This window comes from Triticum dicoccoides, chromosome 2B (assembly GCF_002162155.2).
Source record: "Triticum dicoccoides isolate Atlit2015 ecotype Zavitan chromosome 2B, WEW_v2.0, whole genome shotgun sequence".
In the NCBI taxonomy this organism is placed as follows: domain Eukaryota; kingdom Viridiplantae; phylum Streptophyta; class Magnoliopsida; order Poales; family Poaceae; genus Triticum; species Triticum dicoccoides.
This window is the reverse complement of record NC_041383.1, coordinates 195032734-195056007: the sequence shown is the minus strand read 5'-3', so window position 1 is coordinate 195056007 and position 23274 is coordinate 195032734. Positions and strand designations below refer to the sequence as shown.

The window sequence follows — 23274 nt, the reverse complement described above, 5'->3', positions numbered from 1 at the left end:
TTGTCGTGGTTTTAGTTCAAGCCACGACAAGTATTTTGGGACAGAGGGAGTACTAAATTTGGACTTAGACCTCTGGCAGTGGGTAGTATCATAGTATCATGCATATACTACAAAGACTGAGTCCGTTTATGAACCGTAACGCGGAAATGAGGAAATCCAACATCAACACACAGGAAAAGTTGATTCCTGTCACCATTTGAGTTAAATGGACCTTCTCAAATTAATGCACATTGCATATAACCACATGCGCAAAGGGCATGTGGATGCACGATGATTCTTATATTGGGGAGTGAAAAGCCAGCACATAAATGATTTCAGTGTCCAATTTTTTCGCAGCAATGTGCAGAAAATACATAATTAGAGATATTCTCATCTGGCTACTAAGAATTCCAAAGTACTTCTTACGAGGGAGATGAGGATCAGTCCGCTTCATGAATGTGCAAGTTAACTTCACATACTGCACAAAGGTGTATCTTTTGCATCGACTGACAAGCCAGATGAAAGACTACGGAGAGAAGTTGAAATGCTGCGATGATCACAGTTAGCAAGTGATCTTCTTTTGAAATGACCTTTGTAAAAAATCTTCTCTTGAAATGGGACAGACAAATTCCGCATGAACCATCTACTCATTCACCCTGGAGGCTTGGACCTCCACTTCTCCAAATGTTCACAGTGTACTGTTTCTGCAAAAAAAGAAAGGGAAGAATGATTGGAAACTGAGAAAGTCTGCATACACAAACCAGATTGCCAGCTCACAAGTTTGTGATGAATGATTGATGATGCCCCAAAGCAAGTAAGGTTGCATGGAACTGATAGGTCTAGTGAGTGATGCACTAAAGCAAATAAAATCGGATGGTAACTGAAATGGGACAGTGCTGTACCAGTACACCAAGATAATATAGCTAGTGGAAAAACGACGACCACATGTTTCATCCTCTACTCATACCAGTATGTATACACGTGCAATGCACGTCTTAACAAAATTGTTCCTATGATTCTATTAAAGAGAAGAGAATAATCATATAGTACTTTGCAATGAATTCAGAGCAAAAATAAATATTACCATGAATTATAAAGTGATGATTTTCTGCTAATAAAATATGTATAGTGGTGGTCTTTTACATTTCACTGTGCTGCAGCGAAAAACACCATAGTCCAGCCGAACACACTCGTAGATCAATCAATCGATCAACTGTCCAAGGGCAAAACAATAGTTAACCACACCTACATGTATGGGCTACTGAGCTTTGGTCTTCCCTATATTTGGTGTAGTTGGTTCTATAAATATCTTTTTATACAGACTAATGATGCAATTAGCTGCGGCCATTACTCGATGTATAGTATACAACCCACTCGCCTCCGCCCCTGTCTCGGCTCTTTGCCTGACGCACTGGCACATGCAACATGGCGAGAAGAGAGAAGATGTGACGCGATTGTTCTAGAAACCAGCCGATGCAGCTGCAGGCTACTGTTTACTGCGAATCCTTTGAGTTTCAACCGTTAGATTTATGAGACCAATGGCTAGGATTGATGTTGTTGCTACAATTCAAAACTCGTACACTATATAGTAGTATAGATATAGATATAGATATAGATATAGATATAGATATAGATATAGATTATAATAATTATGTACTAAGTTGAGCACAAAAACTGATACAAGAGAATGACACGTCTCCTCAAGTTACAACCAGGTTCAGATCCAGTGGGCTTGGATGCACCTACGAAATGACTCCTTAGACCATGCAATCAAGATTCCATAACCTGCTGCAAATCTCCATGGAAAGTTAAAACCACATACAAGTATAATTGGTCACAGTTGGCGTGCTTATTTCTGGTAAGGAGTACTAGTATTCGTCTAGGAGTATAGTGCTTAACAATTTAGAAGTCCTCTGGATGGAGAAAAAAATAAATGTAATCCAGCAGTAAAGACTGGGCCCAATCCTTGCGATGCTTTAATGTTGAGTACACAAGAAAACCAACATTCCAAATTGGCAGTAGAGAAAAAAAATACAAAATCGGAATGACCGTCGAGCATAATATTCACCTGCCAGAACTGCTAATAACTAGAAGATACCCTGCATGGTGTTCGATTTATTTAATGAAATTAAACATTGTACCTAGCTTAGCATCCCATATATGCATATTATTGGCACATGAGCACACCATTTGTCATAGGATCTTCCTACACTTCACACACGACCTAATGCACTGTCAGATTTGAGAAGTTGCAGACCACAATGAATAATCTAATCAGTGAGCACATAATTGGAATGGCAATCACAGCCATCATTGTGTAATGGATCTCAGTTTGGTCTAGGCTGTAGCAATGAACTTATGAAAGGTAAAGGCAGTGCTGCAGAATCCAACAATTTGATTTACTTGCTTCAACTCACAAACATATATTAATAAATATACTGGATAGCTACTTCAGAGATGATAATCGCACTTGTGGCCACAAAATTGCTTAGCAGGTAAAGCAAGCATAACGATTCGATTGGATATGTCAAACAAGAGGAAATTGTATTCCCATGGGGAAACAAAATTAGCAAAAGGATCAATTCACTCATACCTAATTATTATTACGTCCCTGCTCAAGCTCAGGCCTGTGAATTGCCATGCGAGCAATCTCCGATACAGCTGCGTCACTTGCAGGCGTATCATCACCAGCAAGCTCCTCATATGCAGCCTCAAATGCTTCTTGCCAGAACCGCGGAAGCCATACATGATCACCAGTGCGCGTGTACAAGTCCCACATCCGGCGCACTAGTTTCTCCCTTTCCTCCATCTCCTACACAATTCATATGTAGGCATACTTCAGTACTCCTTACTAGAAAAAACACAAACTCATAAATAGTTCTAGTTTCATTTGCTTGAACTTTAGATTGGCTTTCTACTGCCGCTAACAATATCAAGATTGAAATACTACTTAAATGATTATCACAAGTGAGCACATTGTCATAGCCCAAACCAAGAACAAGACAGATGGTTCTTCATACATGTAATATACCAACTAAAATATTTCTTCATAAAGTTCGATATCACAGTATCAGCATAACATCATGGTTTCAGGTTTTCAGCATAAGCATAGCACTTCCACAGCATAAACTAAACATTCAGAAACTGATAAGATGCATATGTATGGCTGAAATTCCCTATATCACCAGATAATTAATTCGTCGTGCAAAGCTTTACTACTATCAGGGTTCCATTTTTTGATGATACTGTTACTATCAGGGTTCCAGTTAATACTCATATGTTTGTTGAAAATCAGTAAGTGTACCACCCAATCTCGAAAAAAAGTAACCACCCATTTCATTCTTATTCTGAAAAGTTAGGTAGCCATCGCAATGTCAGATATTTGATGTTTCTAAGAAAAGATACATGTTTGAGGTCAGGATTTAGGAACAGAACAAGCACCAATGCAAGGCAAGATCTGAGAGGGAATGTGGGCAGGGGGGCCGTACGAGCGGGTCGAGGCCGTCGAGGAGGGGACTACTCAAGTCCCAGGGAGCAGCGGCAAGGTCGCCGGAGGACCAGCGGAGGGTGACGGAGGCGGCGAACATGGACCAGAGCGCGAGGAGGGCGATGGCGGCGAGGGTCCATGCCTTGTACCGCCCCTTCCCGAGCAGCGCCACCTCCGCGCCCCCGCCGGCGGAGACAGGAATGGAGATCTTAGTCGCCGGCGTCGGCGAGGGTGGGTGGACGCCGTGGTACTGGTGCCCGGCGACGGCCTTCATTGCTTGCTCTACTCCTGCCGGTCCTGAACCTCGAATGTAAAAGCCGGGAGTGGAGTGGCGGGTAGGATCGTAGGGGTGTGTGCGTGTCGTCAGGGAAGAAACAATCAATTAGCATGAAACTAATTCATCTCTTGCTTCCCTTAAAAAAAAATCATGTCTTGCTTTTTTTTTTCTTTTTTTTTTTTTTGCGAAATCTCAGTCGCTTGAAATTTTAGTGAAAAAGTGCAACATTTGTAAATGCTATAGCAGTTTGGTTTAAATAGTACACCCTACCCTCTGTTCCTAAATACAAAGGCACTAGGAGAGGCTTCGACGACAAATCACAGTTTTTTTCTTCATGAATACGCAATGCTTGCATATCTTTCCATTGACGCAAGAAATAGAATGAGTACGAGGGTACAACGCATGGCACAAACACAATATGGCGTGAACACGGTGCACAGAGCAGAGAGGCATGGGGTGCTCGACCTGAACAAGTAAACAACATTGCTAAACCCCTGGCTTAAGAGGTAATCTGAACCAACATGACATCCGACATCCACAAATCCAGCACCGGGTGAGGGAGTCCTGGATTAGGGGGTCCTCGGACAGCCGGACTATATGCTTATGCCGGACTGAATGGACTATGAAGATATAAGATTGAAGACTTCGTCTCGTGTTCGGATGGGACTCTCCTTTGCGTGGAAGGCAAGCTTGACAATTCGGATATGTAGATTCCTTTCTCTATAACCGACTCTGTGTAACCCTAGCCCCCTCCGGTGTCTATATAAACCAGAGGATTTAGTCCGTAGGACAAGAACAATCATAATCATAATCATAGGCTAGCTTCTAGGGTTTAGCCTCTACGATCTCGTGGTAGATCAACTCTTGTAATACTCATATCATCAAGATCAATCAAGCAGGAAGTAGGGTATTACCTCCATAGAGAGGCCCGAACCTGGGTAAACATTATGTCCCCTGCCTCCTGTTACCATTAGCCTTAGACGCACAGTTCGGGACCCCCTACCCGAGATCCGCGGGTTTTGACACCGATATTGGTGCTTTCATTGAGAGTTCCCCTGTGTCGTCACCATAAGGCTTGATTGCTCCTTCAATCATCTACAACGACGCGGTCCAGGGTGAGGTTTTCCTCCCCGGACAGATCTTCGTATTCGGCGGCTTCGCACTGCGGGCCAACTCGCTTGGCCATCTGGTGCAGATCAATAGCTACGCCCCTGGCCATCAGGTCAGGCTTGGAAGCCTGAACTACACCGACGACATCCGTGGAGACTTGATCTTTGACGGATTTGAGCCCATGACAGATACACCCTACAGCCACGATGAGCATGACCTAGATCTGCCATCGGACGGTGTTCAGGAGATCGCACCTGCAGCTGCCCTGGCTTTAGATCCAGTGCAGATCGTGCCACCCGAGGACAGGAGGATGGACTCCGCCACGGAAGCCGCACACTCAACGACGATAGAGCTGAACACAGATTTCACTTCCAATGAGGTCTGTGTCATTGGACCCTCGGACTCGTTTCCGGCCATAGGCTCCGAACCACACGTATCCGCGCCCATCGAATCTAACTGGGCGCCGATCTTGGAGTTCAGCTCCGCGGACATCTTTCAGCACTCGCCCTTGGGCGACGTGCTAAACTCATTAAAATCTCTCTCCCTGTCAGGAGACTCTTGGCCAAACCATGTCCAGCTTGAGTGGGAAGCGGACGACGAAGGAATTCGTTACCCACCCACCACCCACTTAATAGCCAATGTCGACGACTTAACCGACACGCTTGATTTCGACTCCGAAGACATCGACGGTATGGGCGACGATGCCGGAGAAGAATAGGAACCACCGCCCACAGGGCGCTGGACAGCCACCTCATCATATGACATATATATGATGGACACACCCAAAGAAAACAATGGCGAGGATCAAAAGGATGCAACAGAGGATAATCCTCCTGAGAAACAGCCGAAGCGCCGACGTCAGCGGCACCGCTCTAAACCACGCCAGGGTAGAAACAGCGATACTGACACAAGCGACAATAGCACTCCGGATGATGCCGAAGACGAAAACAATCCCGCCCAGCCGAGCTTCGAACAGGCCGGACGGGAGGACGGGCAAGCTAGCCCTGATGAACAGGCAATGAATGAAGACTCGGAGGATGATAATTACATGCCCCTCTCCGAAGACGAGGTGAGCCTCGGTGACGAAGAATTTACCGTGCTTGAGGATCCCGTCGAGCAGGAGCGCTTCAAGCGCCGGCTTATAGCCACTGCAAAAAGCCTGAAGAAAAAACAGCAGCAGCTTCAAGCTGATCAAGATCTGCTCATTGATAGATGGACTGAGGTCCTGGCGGCCGAGGAATACGGACTCGAGCGCCCAAACAAAAGTTACCCGAGGCGCAGGTTGTCACCTCAATTCGAGGACGAGGCACTAGAGCCTATACTACCAGCACAGGATGTGGCTGATCGACCACCTCGTGGCCGGGACAAAGCGGCGTATCAATCCGAACACCAGCCCGCACCCCGTCGCCGAACAAATAGAAACACGAAGGCCCGGGGCTACACGCATGACCTGCGAGACGAATTGGAAAAGAAAGCAGGACAGTCAAGATCGATCTACGGATCGCGGGGGCGTGCCCCAACGCGTGACGATGACCGCCACGCCGGATATACTAAACACAAATCCATCCGGGCCAAATACAGCAGACCAGATTCATCCGAACTGCATCGCAATGTAGCCCGGCATAGAGGCGCCGCACACCCCTATGCTTCACTGACGAAGTAATGGAGCATTAATTCTCAGAAGGGTTTAAATCTGTAAACATCGAACCATATGATGGGACAATAGACCCTGCGGTATGGATTGAAGATTTCCTTCTCTACATTCACATGGCCCGCGGCGACGATCTCCATGCCATCAAGTACCTCCCACTAAAACTCAAGGGACCAGCTTGGCACTGGCTGAATAGTCTGCCGGGAAACTCCATAGGCAGTTGGGAGAACCTGGAAGACGCATTCCTTGACAACTTTCAGGGCACCTATGTGCGACCACCGGACGCTGATGACTTAAGTCACATAACCCAACAGCCCGGAGAGTCAGCCAGGAAATTCTGGACTCGGTTCTTAACTAAAAAGAACCAAATCGTCAACTGTTCGGATGCTGAAGCCCTAGTGGCCTTTAAGCATAACATCCATGACGAGTGGCTCGCCCGACACCTCGGCCAAGAGAAGCCGAAGTCCATGGCAACCCTTACGACACTCATGACCCGCTTTTGTGCGGGCGAGGATGGTTGGTTGGCTCGTAGCAACATCACATCAAGAAATCCTGGCACTTCAGACGCCAGAGATAGTAACGGCAAGCCCCGACGCAACAGACAGAAGCATCACAATAATGGCGATAACGCTGAAGACACAACCATCAATGCCGGATTCAGTGGCTCCAAGTCCGGTCAACGGAAAATGCCATTTAAAAGAAACAATTCGGGCCCGTCCAGTTTGGACCACATACTCGATCGTCCATGTCAAATTCACGACACCCCCGATAAGCCAGCCAACCACACCAACAGAGAATGTTGGGTCTTTAAACAGGCCGGCAAACTAAATGCCGAAAACAAGGAAAAGGGGTTGCATAGTGATGACGACGAGGAGCCCCGGCCACCGAACACAGGGGGACAGAAGAAATTCCCCCCAAGTCAAAACGGTAAATATGATATACGCCACCCATATTCCCAAGCAGGAGTGGAAGCGTGCACTAAGGGACGTCTACGCAATGGAGCCAGTCGCCCCAAAGTTCAACCCATGGTCATCCTGGCCGATCACCTTTGGCCGCAGGGACCATCCGACCAGTATTCGTCATGGCGGCTCAGCTGCACTGGTCCTTGACCCTATTATTGATGGATTCCACCTTACACGAGTCCTCATGGACGGTGGCAGCATCCTGAACCTGCTTTATCAGGATACAGTGCGCAAAATGGGCATCAGTCCCTCAAGGATCAAACCCACCAAAACCACCTTCAAAGGTGTCATACCAGGTGTAGAGGCCCGTTGTACGGGCTCAATCACACTGGAAGTGGTCTTCGGATCCCCGGACAACTTCCAAAGCGAGGAGTTAATCTTCGATATCATCCCCTTTCGCAGTGGTTATCATGCACTGCTTGGACGAACCGCATTCGCTCGATTCAATGCGGTGCCACACTATGCCTACCTCAAGCTCAAGATGCCCAGACCTCGCGGTGTTGTAACAGTCAATGGAAATATAGAGCACTCCTTCCATACGGAGGAGCACACCGCGGCCCTTGCAGCACAAGTATAGAGCAGCCTCCTTAGGCAGACCCTACATTCGGCAATAAAGCCCCCGGACACCGTCAAGCGAGTCCGAACTACTCTGCAACAGGATCGTCCGGCCCGTCCAGAGCTCACCTAGCAATTCGGCCTCCGTCCTAGTCCCAATCAAGTGGTGAAATTCATGCCGCGCGTACATAATTACGCACTTAAAATACCATGGGCATAGACGGAGGCACAGCTAGACCGCGGTCCACAATGCGGCTCTGTTGGGGAACGTAGCAGAAATTCAAAATTTTTCCTACGAATCACCAAGATCTATCTATGGAGAGACCAGCAACGAGTAGAAAGAGAGTGCATCTACATACCCTTGTAGATCGCTAAGCGGAAGCGTTCAAGTGAACGGGGTTGATGGAGTCGTACTCGTCGTGATTCAGATCACCGATGATCCTAGTGCCGAACGGACGGCACCTCCGCGTTCAACACACGTACAGCTCGACGATGTCTCCCACGCCTTGATCCAGCAAGGAGAGAGGGAGAGGTTGAGGAAGACTCCATCCAGCAGCAGCACAACGGCGTGGTGTTGATGGAGGAGCGTGGCAATCCTGCAGGGCTTCGCCAAGCACCTACAGGAGAGGAGGAGGTGTCACGGGAGGGAGGGAGGCGCCAAGGGCTCAGGTATGGATGCCCTCCCTCCCCTCCACTATATATAGGGGCAGGAGAGAGGGGGGAGGCGCAGCCTTGCCCCTTCCTCCAAGAAAGGGGTGCGGCTAAGAGGGGGGGAGGAGTCCATCCTCCCCAAGGCACCTCGGAGGTGCCTTCCCCTTTTAGGATTCTCCCCTTTTTCCTATATCTTGGCGCATGGGCCTCTAGGGGCTGGTGCCCTTGGCCCATGTAGGCCAAGGCGCACCCCCTACAGCCCATGTGGCCCCCGGGGCAGGTGGCCCCACCCGGTGGGCCCCCGGAACCCTTCCGGTGGTCCCGGTACAATACCGATGACCCCGAAACTTGTCCCGATGGCCGAAACAGGACTTCCTATATATAAATCTTTACCTCCGGACCATTCCGGAACTCCTCGTGACGTCCGGGATCTCATCCGGGACTCCGAACAACATTCGGTAACCACATACAAGCTTCCTTTATAACCCTAGCGTCATTGAACCTTAAGTGTGTAGACCCTACGGGTTCGGGAGACATGTAGTCATGACCGAGATGTTCTCCGGTCAATAACCAACAGCGGGATATGGATACCCATGTTGGCTCCCACATGTTCCACGATGATCTCATCAGATGAACCACGATGTCAAGGACTCAATCAATCCCGTATACAATTCCCTTTGTCTAGCGGTATGGTACTTGCCCGAGATTCGATCGTCGGTATACCGATACCTTGTTCAATCTCGTTACCGGCAAGTCTCTTTACTCGTTCCGTAACACATCATCCCGTGATCAACCCCTTGGTCACATTGTGCACATTATGATGATGTCCTACCGAGTGGGCCCAGAGATACCTCTCCGTTTACACGGAGTGACAAATCCCAATCTCGATTCGTGCCAACCCAACAGACACTTTCAGAGATACCCGTAGTGTACCTTTATAGCCATCCAGTTACGCTGTGACGTTTGGCACACCCAAAGCACTCCTACGGTATCCGGGAGTTGCACAATCTCATGGTCTAAGGAAATGATACTTGACATTAGAAAAGCTTTAGCATACGAACTACATGATCTTGTGCTAGGCTTAGGATTGGGTCTTGTCCATCACATCATTCTCCTAATGATGTGATCCCGTTATCAACGACATCCAATGTCCATGGTCAGGAAACCGTAACCATCTATTGATTAACGAGCTAGTCAACTAGAGGCTTACTAGGGACAGATTGTGGTCTATGTATTCACACGTGTATTACGATTTCCGGATAATACAATTATAGCATGAATAAAAGACAATTATCATGAACAAGGAAATATAATAATAATACTTTTATTATTGCCTCTAGGGCATATTTCCAACAGTCTCCCACTTGCACTAGAGTCAGTAATCTAGTTCGCATTGATATGTGATTAACACTCAAGGTCACATCCCCATGTGACTAATTTGCAGCGTCAGCTTATTACTTCATTTTTTTCCTTGACTGTTTATTTATTACAAATCACACCTGTACATTTTGGTACGTTCAGTTCGCCAGGGGATTTAGTGTACCCCATAACGCGGCAAGAAAGTTCGAACACTTTTGACGGTGCGGCACCCCAAACTTATAGCATTATATGCATCAGCTCCGAATCATGTCTTGGGTTAATAGTTGGGTTTCCTGGCTCCTGTGCTTGCTACCCTACGTTCTGCTATATCGGCTAGGGTAGTAAAGGGAGAATTACTGTGATTGTGTCCCGGTTCTTCCGGACGAGCACCTTAGTAGATAAAGCCGAAAACTGACTATCATGATGCAGCGAGAGCTGGTCGCTGTTCAAGAGGTTTCAAATCCTTAAAGATTTTTTCCGCTTTATGCAAGGAATCGGTCTTTGTCCGATTTAGGCGTGTATAGCGCCCCAAGTTCGGCCTTCCGAATACCAGGGGCTATGCCAAAATTTAAAATTATAGAACTTCTATGGCTAAGTGAGGGTGATAAAGCCGTATAGTCCGATTGCCTTGTTCGTTGCGCTAGACATCTCCTTAAAGGACCAAAAATTTGGATAAAGAGTGTTTAGATTTATCCCAAACACCCATGTACTAGTTACATGGGGGCAGAAGCCGACGACTAGCCAACTCTCAGATTTTATAAACGGCCGCACAGGAGGTAAAATTTTAAATCAACAATCATTATATTGCGCAAATGAACTTGTTTCATATTACAGGATAAAATGAATGCATTCATTCAAAGATTATATCCTTTGTACATTGCTCCGCCACAAGGCGGGAGCCCTTCAGGACACTGTCATAAGATTTTTCGGGTCGGCGGTGCTCCTTACCCTTCGGTGGCCCCTCGGTCATCAGCGTCGTGGCGTCCATCTTCGCCCATTGCATCTTTGCACGGGCAAAGGCCATTTGTGCACCTTCAATGCAAACCGACCGCTTTATGACTTCAAGTCGTGGGCAGGCACTCACAAGCCGCTTCACGACTCTGAAGTAGCTACTGGGCATAGGCTCGGCAGGCCATAGCCGGACTATGAGGTCCTTCATGGCCAGTTCGGCTGCCTTGTGCAGCTCGACCGGTTGCTTCAGCTGGTCGCTCAAGGGCATCGGATGTTCTATCCCAAGATATTGAGACCAGAACAACTTCTCTGTTGAGCTCGGTAGAACTCTGCGACATATGATATGCTGCACGGCAGATCCGCAAATGCTCCTGGAGAACTCCAAATTCGGGTAAGTAAAAAGAATATCTCCTTCACATGCTTGCTTTGCATAACAAATGCCTTACCCGCCGCAATCTTCTTGGCCGCCTGGATCTCCTCGAGGGCCCTCTGGGCTTCAGCTCTGGCGTCTTGTGCGCTCTGGAGGGCCTTGGCAAGCTCAGACTCTTGAGTTTTAGAGTCACGCTCCAAGGACTCGTACTTCTGGACGAAATCATGGAGCTCTTGCTGGACCTCGCTGACCCGGGCCTCTTGCTTCTCGCATGCGGCGCGTTCCTTGGCCGCTTTGTCTTCGGCCTCGGCCAGCGCCTTCTTAAGGGCTGCCACTTTGGTCGTGGCCCCTATAAAAGTTCATGACGCTTTTATCAGCAGAAACCATTTATCCTTCATAAGTATATAGGCAGGGTATTATGTACCTTGGATTTCCTCCAGCTGCCTCTTCACGAGGACGAGCTCTCCGTCGATCTGCTCCAGGTCCTGCTTCAGTCCGGAGACCTCCGCAGTACGAGCAGCAGCGGCCAGCAGCGAGGCCTGCTTATTTACATAGACATCTTATGTTAGACTCCTACGAATATTAATTGATCCTCTATTCAGCTTTTCTTTCCGAACACCACACAGAGCATCAGGGGCTACTGTCTACACTGTGATATTCTCTCAAAATTTTATTACTTGCCTCAAAGCATGTTAGAAGGCTAGCGCAGGCTTCGGTTAACCCGCTTTTGGCGGACCAGACCTTCTCGATCACCGTACTGATAACCCACAAGTGTAGGGGATCGCAAAAGCTTATGAGGGTAGAGTATTCAACCCAAATTTATTGATTTGACACAAGGGGAGCCAACGAATATTCTTAAGTATTAGCAGTTGAGTTGTCAATTCAACCACACCTGGATAACTTAGTATCTGCAGCAAAGTATTTAGTAGCAAAGTAGTATGATTGTAATGGTAACAGTGGCAAAAGTAAAGATAATAGTTTTGTAGTAATTGTAACAGTAGCAACGGAAAAGTAAATAAGCGAAGCACAATATGTGAAAAGCTCGTAGGCATTGGATCAATGATGGATAATTATGTCAGATGTGATTCCTCATGTAATAGCTATAACATAGGGTGACACAGAACTAGCTCCAGTTCATCAATGTAATGTAGGCATGTGATAACCCACAAGTATAGGGGATCGCAACAGTTTTCGAGGGTAGAGTATTCAACCCAAATTTATTGATTCGACACAAGGGGAGCCAAAGAATATTCTCACGTATTAGCAGCTGAGTTGTCAATTCAGCCACACCTGGAAACTTAGTATCTGCAGCAAAGTGTTTAGTAGCAAAGTAATATGATAGTGGTGGTAACGGTAACAAAAGTAAAGACAACAAAAGTAATATTTTTGGTATTTTGTAGTGATTGTAACAATAACAATGGAAAAGTAAATAAGCGAGAACCAGTATATGGAAAACTCGTAGGCACCGGATTAGCGATGTATAATTATGCCGGATGCGGTTCGTCATGTAACAGTCATAACATAGGGTGACACAGAACTAGCTCCAGTTCATCAATGTAATGCAGACATGTATTCCGTATATAGTCATACGTGCTTAAGGAAAAGAACTTGCATGACATCTTTTGTCCTACCCTCCCGTGGCAGCGGGGTCCTATTGGAAACTAAGGGATATTAAGGCCTCCTTTTAATAGAGAACCGGAACAAAGCATTAGCACATAGTGAATACATGAACTCCTCAAACTATGGTCATCACCGAGAGTGGTCCCGATTATTGTCACTTCGGGGTTGCCGGATCATAACACATAGTAGGTGACTATAGACTTGCAAGATAGGATCAAGAACACACATATATTCATGAAAACATAATAGGTTCAGATCTGAAATCATGGCACTCGGGCCCTAGTGACAAGCATTAAGCATAGCAAAGACATAGCAACATCAATCTCAGAACATAATGGATACTAGGGATCAAACCCTAACAAAACTAACTCGATTACATGATAAATCTCATCCAACTCATCACCGTCCAGCAAGCCTACGATGCAATTACTCACGCACGACGGTGAGCATCATGAAATTGGTGATGGAGGATGGTTGATGATGACGACGGCGACGAATCCCCCTCTCCGGAGCCCCGAACAGACTCCAGATCATCCCTCTCGAGAGAGATTAGGGCTTGGCAGTGGCTCTGTATCGTAAAACGTGATGATTTCTTCTCTCTGATTTTTTTCTCCCCGAAAGCCAATATATGGAGTTGGAGTTGGCGTCGGAGGGCCACCAGGGGGCCCACGAGGTAGGGGGGCGCGCCCAAGGGGGGCGCCCCCCACCCTCGTGGACAGGGTGTGGGCCCCCTGGTCTTCATCTTTTGCGAGGATTTTTTATTGTTTTTTCTAAGGTGTTCCGTGGAGTTTCAGGTCATTCCGAGAACTTTTATTTTCTGCACAAAAAACAACACCATGGCAGTTCTGCTGAAAATAGCGTCAGTCCGGGTTAGTTCCATTCAAATCATACAAGTTAGAGTCCAAAACAAGGGAAAAAGTGTTTGGAAAAGTAGATACGACGGAGACGTATCAACATGTATTCCGAACATAGTCATACATGCTTATGGAAAAGAACTTGCATGGCATCTTTTGTCCTACCCTCCCGTGGCAGCGGGGTCCTAGTGGAAACTAAGGGATATTAAGGCCTCCTTTTAATAGAGAACCGGAACAAAGCATTAGCACATAGTGAATACATGAACTCCTCAAACTACGGTCATCACCGAGAAGTATCCCGATTATTGTCACTTCGGGGTTGTCGGATCATAACACATAATAGGTGACTATAGACTTCAAGATAGGATCAAGAACTCACATATATTCATGAAAACATAATAGGTTCAGATCTGAAATCATGGCACTCGGGCCCTAGTGACAACCATTAAGCATAGCAAAGTCATAGCAACATCAATCTCAGAACATATTGGATACTAGGGATCAAACCCTAACAAAACTAACTTGATTACATGGTAAATCTCATCCAAACCATCACCGTCCAGCAAGACTATGATGGAATTACTCACGCACGGCGGTGAGCATCATGACATTGGTGATGGAGGATGGTTGATGATGATGACGGCGACGAATCCCCCTCTCCGGAGCCCCGAACGGACTCCAGATCAGCCCTCCCGAGAGAGATTAGGGCTTGGTGGCGGCTCTGTATCGTAAAACGCGATGAAACTTTCTCTCTGATTTTTCTCTCTGCGAAACGAAATATATGGAGTTGGAGTTGAGGTCGGTGGAGCCTCAGGGGGCCCATGAGACAGGGGGCGCACCCAGGGGGGAGGGCGCGCCCCCACCCTCGTGGACAGGGTGTGGTCCCCCTGGTCTTGATTCTTTTGCCAGTATTTTTTATATTTTCCAAAACTTATCTCCGTGGAGTTTAAGGTCATTCCGAGAACTTTTGTTTTCTGCACAATAAACAACATCATGGCAGTTCTACTGAAAACAGCGTCAGTCCGGGTTAGTTTCATTCAAATCATGCAAGTTAGAGTCCAAAACAAGGGCAAAAGTGTTTGGAAAAGTAGATATGTTGGAGACGTATCAACTCCCGCAAGCTTAAACCTTTGCTTGTCCTCAAGCAATTCAGTTGATAAATTGAAAGTGATAAAGAAAAACTTTTACAAACTCTGTTTGCTCTTGTTGTTGTAAACATGTAAAGCCAGCATTCAGGTTTTCAGCAAGTATTATGAACTAACCATACTCACAATAACACTTAGGTCTCACAATTACTCATATCAATGGCATAATCAACTAGCGAGCCATAATAATAAAACTCGGATGACAACACTTTCTCAAAACAATCATAATATGATATAACAAGATGGTATCTTGCTAGCCCTTTCTGAGACCGCAAAACATAAATGCAGATCACCTTTAAAGATCAAGGACTGACTAAACATTGTAATTCATGGTAAAAGAGATCCAGTCAAGTCATACCCAATATAAACCTATAGTAATGAATGCAAATGACAGTGTGCTCTCCAGCGGGTGCTTTTTAATAAGAGGGATGATGACTCAACATAAAAGTAAATAGATAGGCCCTTTGCAGTGGGAAGCAGGGATTTGTAGAGGTGCCAGAGCTTGATTTTAAAATAGAGATGAATAACATTTTGAGCGGCATACTTTCACTGTCAACGCAACAACTATGAGATGGCTATATCTTCCATACTACATGCATTATAGGAAGTTCCCAAACATAATGGTAAAAGTTTATACTCCCCACCACCAACAAGCATCAATCCATGGCTTGCTCGAAACAACGAGTGCCTCCAACTAACAACAACCCTGGGGGAGTTTTGTTTAATTATTTTGATTTCCTTTGATCTTTTTGGATCATGAGACTGGGCACCCCGGTTACCGGTCCTTTCTCGTGAATGAGGAGCGGAGTCCACTCCTTTTGAGAATAACCCACCTAGCATGGAAGATACAGACAACCCTAGTTGAAACATGAGCTGCTCGAGCATACAAAACAGAATTCATTTGAAGGTTTGGAGTTTGGCACATACAAATTTACTTGGAACGGCAGGTAAATACCGCATATAGGAAGGTATGGTGGACTCATATGGAACAACTTTGGGGTTAAAGGAGTTTGGATGCACAAGCAGTATTCCCGCTTAGTACAGGTGAAGGTTAGCAAAAGACTGGGAAGCGACCAACTGAGAGAGCGACAACAATCATGAACATGCACTAAAATTAATTCACACCGAATACAAGCATGAGTAGGATATAATCTACCATGAACATAAATATTGTGAAGGCTATGTTGATTTGTTTCAACTACATGCATGAACATGTGCCAAGTCGAGTCACTCAATTCATTCAAAGGAGGATACCATCCCATCATACCACATCACAATCATTTTAATAGCATGTTGGCATGCAAGCTAAGCCATTATAACTCATAGCTAATCAAGCATGGCACAAGCAACTATAATCTCTAAATGTCATTGCAAATATGTTTACTTCATAATAAGCTGAATCAGGAACGATGAACTCATCATATTTACAAAAACAAGAGAGCTCGAGTTCATACCAGCTTCTCTCATCTCAATCAGTCCATCATATATCGTCACTATTGCCTTTCACCTGCACGACCGAACGATGTGTATAATAATAATAGTGCACGTGCATTGGACTAAGCTGGAATCTGCAAGCATTCAACTCAAGAGAGAAGACAAGTAATATGGGATCCAAGTTAAATCAACAATCATGCATATGAGAGCCACTAAACATTTTTAATATGGTCTTCTACTCTCGACCCCCAAAGGAAAGAAAAGAAAATAAAACTATTTACACAGGAAAGCTCCCAACAAGTAAGAAGAAGAACGAGAAATCTTTTTGGGTTTTCATTTTAATTTCTACTACAAGCATGGAAATTAAACTAACTATTTTTTTTGTTTTTCTTAAGGTTTATCAAACACACAAGAAGAAAGCGAGAAAAATAAAATTAAACTAGCATGGATAATACAAAGAAAGAGTATGAGCACCGACAACTAGAATAGTGTGTGAACATGAATGTAAAGTCAGTGAGAAATACGTACTCCCCCAAACTTAGGCTTTTGGCCTAAGTTGGTCTAAGGCCAAGGGTAACCTGGCTGATATCTATAGTTGTAACTGGGGTTGTACTGAGATGCAGTAGCAAATGCCTCCTGAGCTGCGGCATGTTGGTGAGCCGCCTCCACTCTCCCCTCGTGTTTAGCTGCCTCCTCTCTGGTAACAACATATCTTCCTTTTGCCTGGTAATAAAAAAGGAAAGGAGCAGGAAGAACATGGACAGAGCTATGTCTGTCAAAGATTAGTCGATACTGGAGGAATTGTTCATTCCTCCTAAGAAAATGATGTTTGACCATAGCGTCATAATCTAAATAAACAGGAGGCAACACTATATCCCCCTCTCGTGGGGCTATACCAAGATAATTAGCCACACGGGTCGCATAAATTCCTCCAAATAAATCTCCAACCCTACCATTATTATGCAACCTACGTGCAACTATTGCCCCAAGTTGTAATCTTTATGACCTAACACAGCGCTCTTGAGGACACAAAGATCAGGGACACACATATGACATGCTTCATCTTTACCGTTAATGCATCTACCAATGAAGAGAGCAAAATAATGTATAGCAGGAAAATGGATGCTCCCTATGGTAGCTTGTGCTATATCCCTAGATTCTCCCACAGTAATACTACCAAGAAAGTCTCTAAATTTAGATTTGTGGGGATCATTAACATTGCCCCACTGCGGAAGTTTGCAAGCAGTTGTAAAATCCTCTAAGTCCATGGTATAAGATGTATCATAAATATCAAACAGGACACTCTGAGAATTACGTGAAGATTTATATTTAAACCTTCTCACAAATGAACCAGTCAATTGATAGTACTGAGGACACTTATCTTGTAAGAAGTCCTCAAGATCGGCGTTGTGCACATATGCGTCAAATTCATCCTTAAAGCCTGCATTGACCATAAAATCGTCTGATGGCCACTCACAAGCTCGCACTTCTGCGTCCCTCGGTAGTTCATCGTCTTGCTCACGCATAGAAAGCCTGGGTCCTTTCTTTATTGAGGAACCACCTTGATACATTCTCCTAGACATATTTTTTTCTGAAAATTTTCTGAAATTTTAGTAACTTCAAAATAAAAGTGAATAAAACTAAACAAGATTGATAGCAACTACTCCTACAAGTGCCTAGAGCCTATATCATGCATTAGAATTACTTGGGACCTCATAAATTTGGCATGCAAGCTCAAGAACGGGGTCACCTATGCAGCAAAAATTTGTAATGAATAAAGCACTAGAACAAAAACTAATTGGACCAATGAAGGAGTCACATACCAAGCAACAATCTCCCAAAGCACTTTTGTGAATGGAGCTTTGAGCAAAGAGATCGAAAATCGCAGCAAAATGAGCTAGAACTCGTGCTTGAGCTGGATGAGGATTTTTTTGGGGAAGAAGATGGAGTGTGTGGGTGCAGTGGAGGGGGCCCACCGTGGGCCCACGAGATAGGGGCGCGCCCATGCCCTCCACCCTCGTGGCCTGGTGCTTGCCCCTCCTGTAGTGTTTTCAGTGCCTAAAATCCCCAATATTCCATAAAAAACCATACTAAATTTGCAGGGCATTTGGAGCACTTTTATTTTTGGGATATTTTTTTATTGCACGGATAATTCAGAAAATAGACAGATAATATTATTTTTGCTTTATTTATTCTAAATAACAGAAAGTAAAAAGAGGGTACAGAAGGTTGTGCCTTCTAGTTTCATCCATCTCATGATCAGCAAAATGAATCCACTAACAAGGTTGATCAAGTCTTGTTAACAAACTCATTCCGAATAACACGGAACCGGTGAAATTTTGAATAACACTAAGTTACCTCAACGGGGATATGAACATCCCCAACAATAAGAATATCATACTTTTTCTTGACAGTAGGAAGAGGAAATTCAAAACCTCCAATAATGACAGTTGGAACTTTCCCAATAGAATTGATGCTATGAACTTGAGATTGTTTCCTCGGAAAGTGTACTGTATGCTCATTACCATTAACATGAAAAGTGACATTGCCTTTGCTGCAATCAATAACAGCCCCTGCAGTATTCAAAAAGGGTCTACCAAGGATAATCGACATACTATCGTCCTCGGGAATATCAAGAATAACAAAGTCCGTTAAGATAGTGACATTTGCAACCACAACAGGCACATCCTCACAAACACCGACAGGTATAGCAGTTGATTTATCAGCCATTTGCAAAGATATTTTAGTAGGTGTCAACTTATTCAATTCAAGTCTACGATATAAAGAGAGAGGCATAACACTAACACCGGCTCCAAGATCACATAAAGCAGTTTTAACATAGTTTCTTTTAATGGAGCATGGTATAGTTGGTACCCCAGGGTCTCCAAGTTTCTTTGGTATTCCACCCTTAAAAGTATAATTAGCAAGCATGGTGGAAATTTCAGCTTCCGGTATCTTTCTTTTATTTGTAATGATATCCTTCATGTACTTAGCATAAGGATTTACTTTAAGCATATCAGTCAAGCGCATACGTAAGAATATAGGTCTAATCATTTCAGCAAAGCGCTCAAAATCCTCATCATCTTTTGTCTTGGATGGTTTAGGAGGAAAGGGCATGGGTTTCTGAACCCATGGTTCTCTTTCTCTACTGTGCTTCCTAGCAACAAAGTCTCTCTTATCATAACGTTGATTCTTTGATTGTGGGTTATCAAGATCAACAGCAGGTTCAATCTCTACTTCATTATTTTTGCTAGGTTGAGCATCAACATGAACATTATCATTAACATTATCACTAGGTTCATGTTCATCACCTGATTGTGTTTCAGCATCAGAAATAGAAATATCATTGGGATTCTCAAGTGTGTCTATAACAGGTTCACTAGAAGCATGCAAAGTCCTATCGTTTTTCTTTTTCTTCTTTTTGGAAGAACTAGGTGCCTCCAAATTATTTCTCTGAGAATCTTGCTCGATTCTCTTAGGGTGGCCTTCAGGATACAAAGGTTCCTGAGTCATTCTACCAGTTCTAGTAGCCACTCTAACAGCAAAGTCATATTTATTATTTATTTCATCGAGCAAATCATTTTGAGCTTTAAGTACTTGCTCAGCTTGAGTGGCAACCATAGAAGCATATTTGCTAATGAGTTCAAGTTCACCTTTAACTCTAGCCATATAATCACTCAAGCGTCCTATCTCGAAAGCATTATTCTTTAATTCTCTACCAACATAAGCATTAAACCTTTCTTGTCTAGCCATAAAGTCGTCAAATTCATCTAAGCATGGGCTATGAAATTTAGTAGACAGGATTTCAACTTTATCATATCTATAGAGAGAATTTACCTTTACTACCTGTGTCGGGTTATCAAGATAATGTGTTTGTTCAGCAGGCGGTATATTAAGACCATTTATTTCTTCAATAGGAGGTAAATTCTTAACATCTTCAGCTTTAATACCTTTTTCTTTCATTGATTTCTTTGCCTCTTGCATATCTTCAGGACCGAGAAATAGAACACCTCTCTTCTTAGGAGTGGGTTTAGGAATAGGCTCAGGAGTTGGCTCAATTGGTTCAGGAATTGCCTCAGGAGTTGGCTCAGGAAGAGTCCAATTATTTTCATTAGTCAACATATTATTCAATAGTAATTCAACTTCATCGACTGTTCTTTCCCTGAAAACACAACTAGCACAACTATCCAAGTAGTCCTTGAAAGCATCAATTAGTCCATTATAAAAGATATCAGGTATTTCATTTTTCTTAAGAGGATGATCAGGCAAAGCATTAAGTAATCGGAGAAGCCTCCCCCAAGCTTGTGGGAGACTCTCTTCTTTGATTTGCACAAAATTATATATTTCCCGCAAGGCAGCTTGTTTCTTATGAGCAGGGAAATATTTAGCAGAGAAGTAATAAATCATATCCTAGGGACTACGCACACAACCAGGATCAAGAGAATTAAACCAAGTTTTAGCATCACCCTTTAATGAGAACAGAAATATCTTAAGGATATAATAATAGCAAGACTTCTCATCATTAGTAAACAGGGTGGCTATATCATTCAACTTGGTAAGTTGTGCCACAACAGTTTCAGATTCAAGTCCATAAAAAGGATCAGATTCAATTAAAGTAATAATCTCAGGATCAACAGAGAATTCATAATCCTTATCAGTAACACAGATAGGTGAAGTAGCAAAAGCAGGGTCGGGTTTCATTCTAGCATTAAGAGATTGCTGCTTCCATTTAGCTAATAACTTCTTAAGATCATATCTATCTTTGCAAGCAAAAATAGCTCTAGCAGCTTCCTCATCCATAACATAACCCTCAGGAACAACAGGTAATTCATAATCAGGGGAAGAACTTTCATCATCAATAATAGCATCTTCAATAATTTCGTTCTCTCTAACCCTAGCAAGTTGTTCATCAAGAAATTCACCTAATGGCAAAGTAGTATCACGCATAGAAGTAGTTTCATCATAAGTATCATGCATAGCAGAAGTGGCGTCATCAATAACATGTGACATATAAGAATTCATAGCAGTAGCAGGTTTAGGTGTCGCAAGCTTACTAATAATGGAAGGAGAATCTAGTGCAGAGCTAGATGGCAGTTCCTTACCTCCCCTCGTAGTTGAGGGCAAAATCTTGGTTCTTTCGTCTTTCAAGTTCCTCATAGTGATCAACAGATATAAATCCCAAGTGACTCAAGGAATAGAGCTATGCTCCCCGGCAACGGTGCCAGAAATTAGTCTTGATAACCCACAAGTGTAGGGGATCACAACATGTTCGAGGGTAGGAGTATTCAACCCAAATTTATTGATTCGACACAAGGGGAGCCAAAGAATATTCTTAAGTATTAGCAGTTGAGTTGTCAATTCAACCACGCCTGGATAACTTAGTATCTGCAGCAAAGTATTTAGTAGCAAAGTAGTATGATAGTAATGGTAACAGTGTCAAAAGTAAAGATAATAGTTTTGTAGTAGTTGTAATAGTAGCAACGGAAAAGTAAATAAGCGAAGCACAATATGTGAAAAGCTCGTAGGCATTGGATCAATGATGGATAATTATGTCGGATGTGATTCCTCATGTAATAGCTATAACATAGAGTGACACAGAACTAGCTCCATTTCATCAATGTAATGTAGGCATGTATTCCGAACATAGTCATACGTGCATATGGAAAAGAACTTGCATGACATTTTTTGTCCTACCCTCGCGTGGCAGCGGGGTCCTAGTGGAAACTAAGGGATATTAAGGCCTCCTTTTAATAGAGAACCGGAACAAAGGATTAGCACATAGTGAATACATGAATTCCTCAAACTACGGTCATCACCGAGAAGTATCCCGATTATTGTCACTTCGGGGTTGTCGGATCATAACACATAATACGTGACTATAGACTTGCAAGATAGGATCAAGAACTCACATATATTCATGAAAACATAATAGGTTCAGATCTGAAATCATGGCACTCGGGCCCTAGTGACAAACATTAAGCATAGCAAAGTCATAGCAACATCAATCTCAGAACATAGTGGATACTAGGGATCAAACCCTAACAAAACTAACTTGATTACATGGTAAATATCATCCAACCCATCACCGTCCATCAAGCCTACGATGGAATTACTCACGCACGGCGGTGAGCATCATGAAATTGGTGATGGAGGATGGTTGATGATGACAATGACGAAGAATCCCCCTCTCCGGAGCCCCGAACATACTCCAGATCAGCCCTCCTGAGAGGGATTAGGGCTTGGCGGCGGCTCCGTATCGTAAAACGTGATGAAACTTTCTCTCTAATTTTTTTCTCCGTGAAACGGAATATATGGAGTTGGAGTTGAGGTCAGTGGAGCCTCAGGGGGCCCACGAGACAGGGGGGCGCTCCCAGGGGGGAGGGTGCACCCCCACCCACGTGGACAGGGTGTGGGCCCCCATGGTCTGTTGGGGAACGTAGCAGAAATTCAAAATTTTCCTACGAGTCACCAAGATCTATCTATGGAGAGACTAGCAACGAGGGGAAAGAGAGTGCATCTACATACCCTTGTAGATCGCTAAGTGGAAGCCTTCAAGTGAACGGGGTTGAAGGAGTCATACTCGTCGTGATCCAAATCACCGGAGATCCTAGTGCCAAACGAACGGCACCTCCGCATTCAACACACGTACAACCCGGTGACGTCTCCCATGCCTTGATCCAGCAAGGAGAGAGGGAGAGGTTGAGGAAGATTCCATCTAGCAGCAGCACAACGGCGTGGTGGTGATGGAGGAGTGTGGCAATACTGCAGGGCTTTGCCAAGCACCGCGAGAGAGGAGAAGGGAGAGAGGTAGGGCTGCGCCAGGGAGAGGTTGAAACTCATGTGTTGGCAGCCCAAAAACCCTCAAGTAT

General features: G+C 44.5%; 1 protein-coding gene across 1 annotated transcript; it reads right to left on the bottom strand.

Annotated features, from left to right (window-relative positions):
* Nucleotides 1–235: 235 nt before the first annotated feature.
* On the bottom strand, nucleotides 236–3830 carry LOC119363023. Its single transcript, XM_037628323.1, has 3 exons — nucleotides 3468–3830; nucleotides 2573–2791; nucleotides 236–683 (listed from the first exon to the last, which is right to left on the bottom strand). Exons 1-2 carry the CDS (start codon nucleotides 3738–3740, stop codon nucleotides 2573–2575), a joined length of 492 nt encoding a protein of 163 aa, XP_037484220.1. The 5' UTR covers nucleotides 3741–3830; the 3' UTR covers nucleotides 236–683.
* Between the last annotated feature and the right edge of the window lie 19444 nt (nucleotides 3831–23274).

Coding starts and splice junctions, on each gene's coding strand:
- LOC119363023 (XM_037628323.1), bottom strand. CDS start 3,740: ATGAAGGCCGTCGCCGGGCACCAGTACCACGGCGTCCACCCACCCTCG. Junction 2,792..3,467: donor TCGACGGCCTCGACCCGCTC/GTACGGCCCCCC, acceptor TGAATTGTGTAG/GAGATGGAGGAAAGGGAGAA.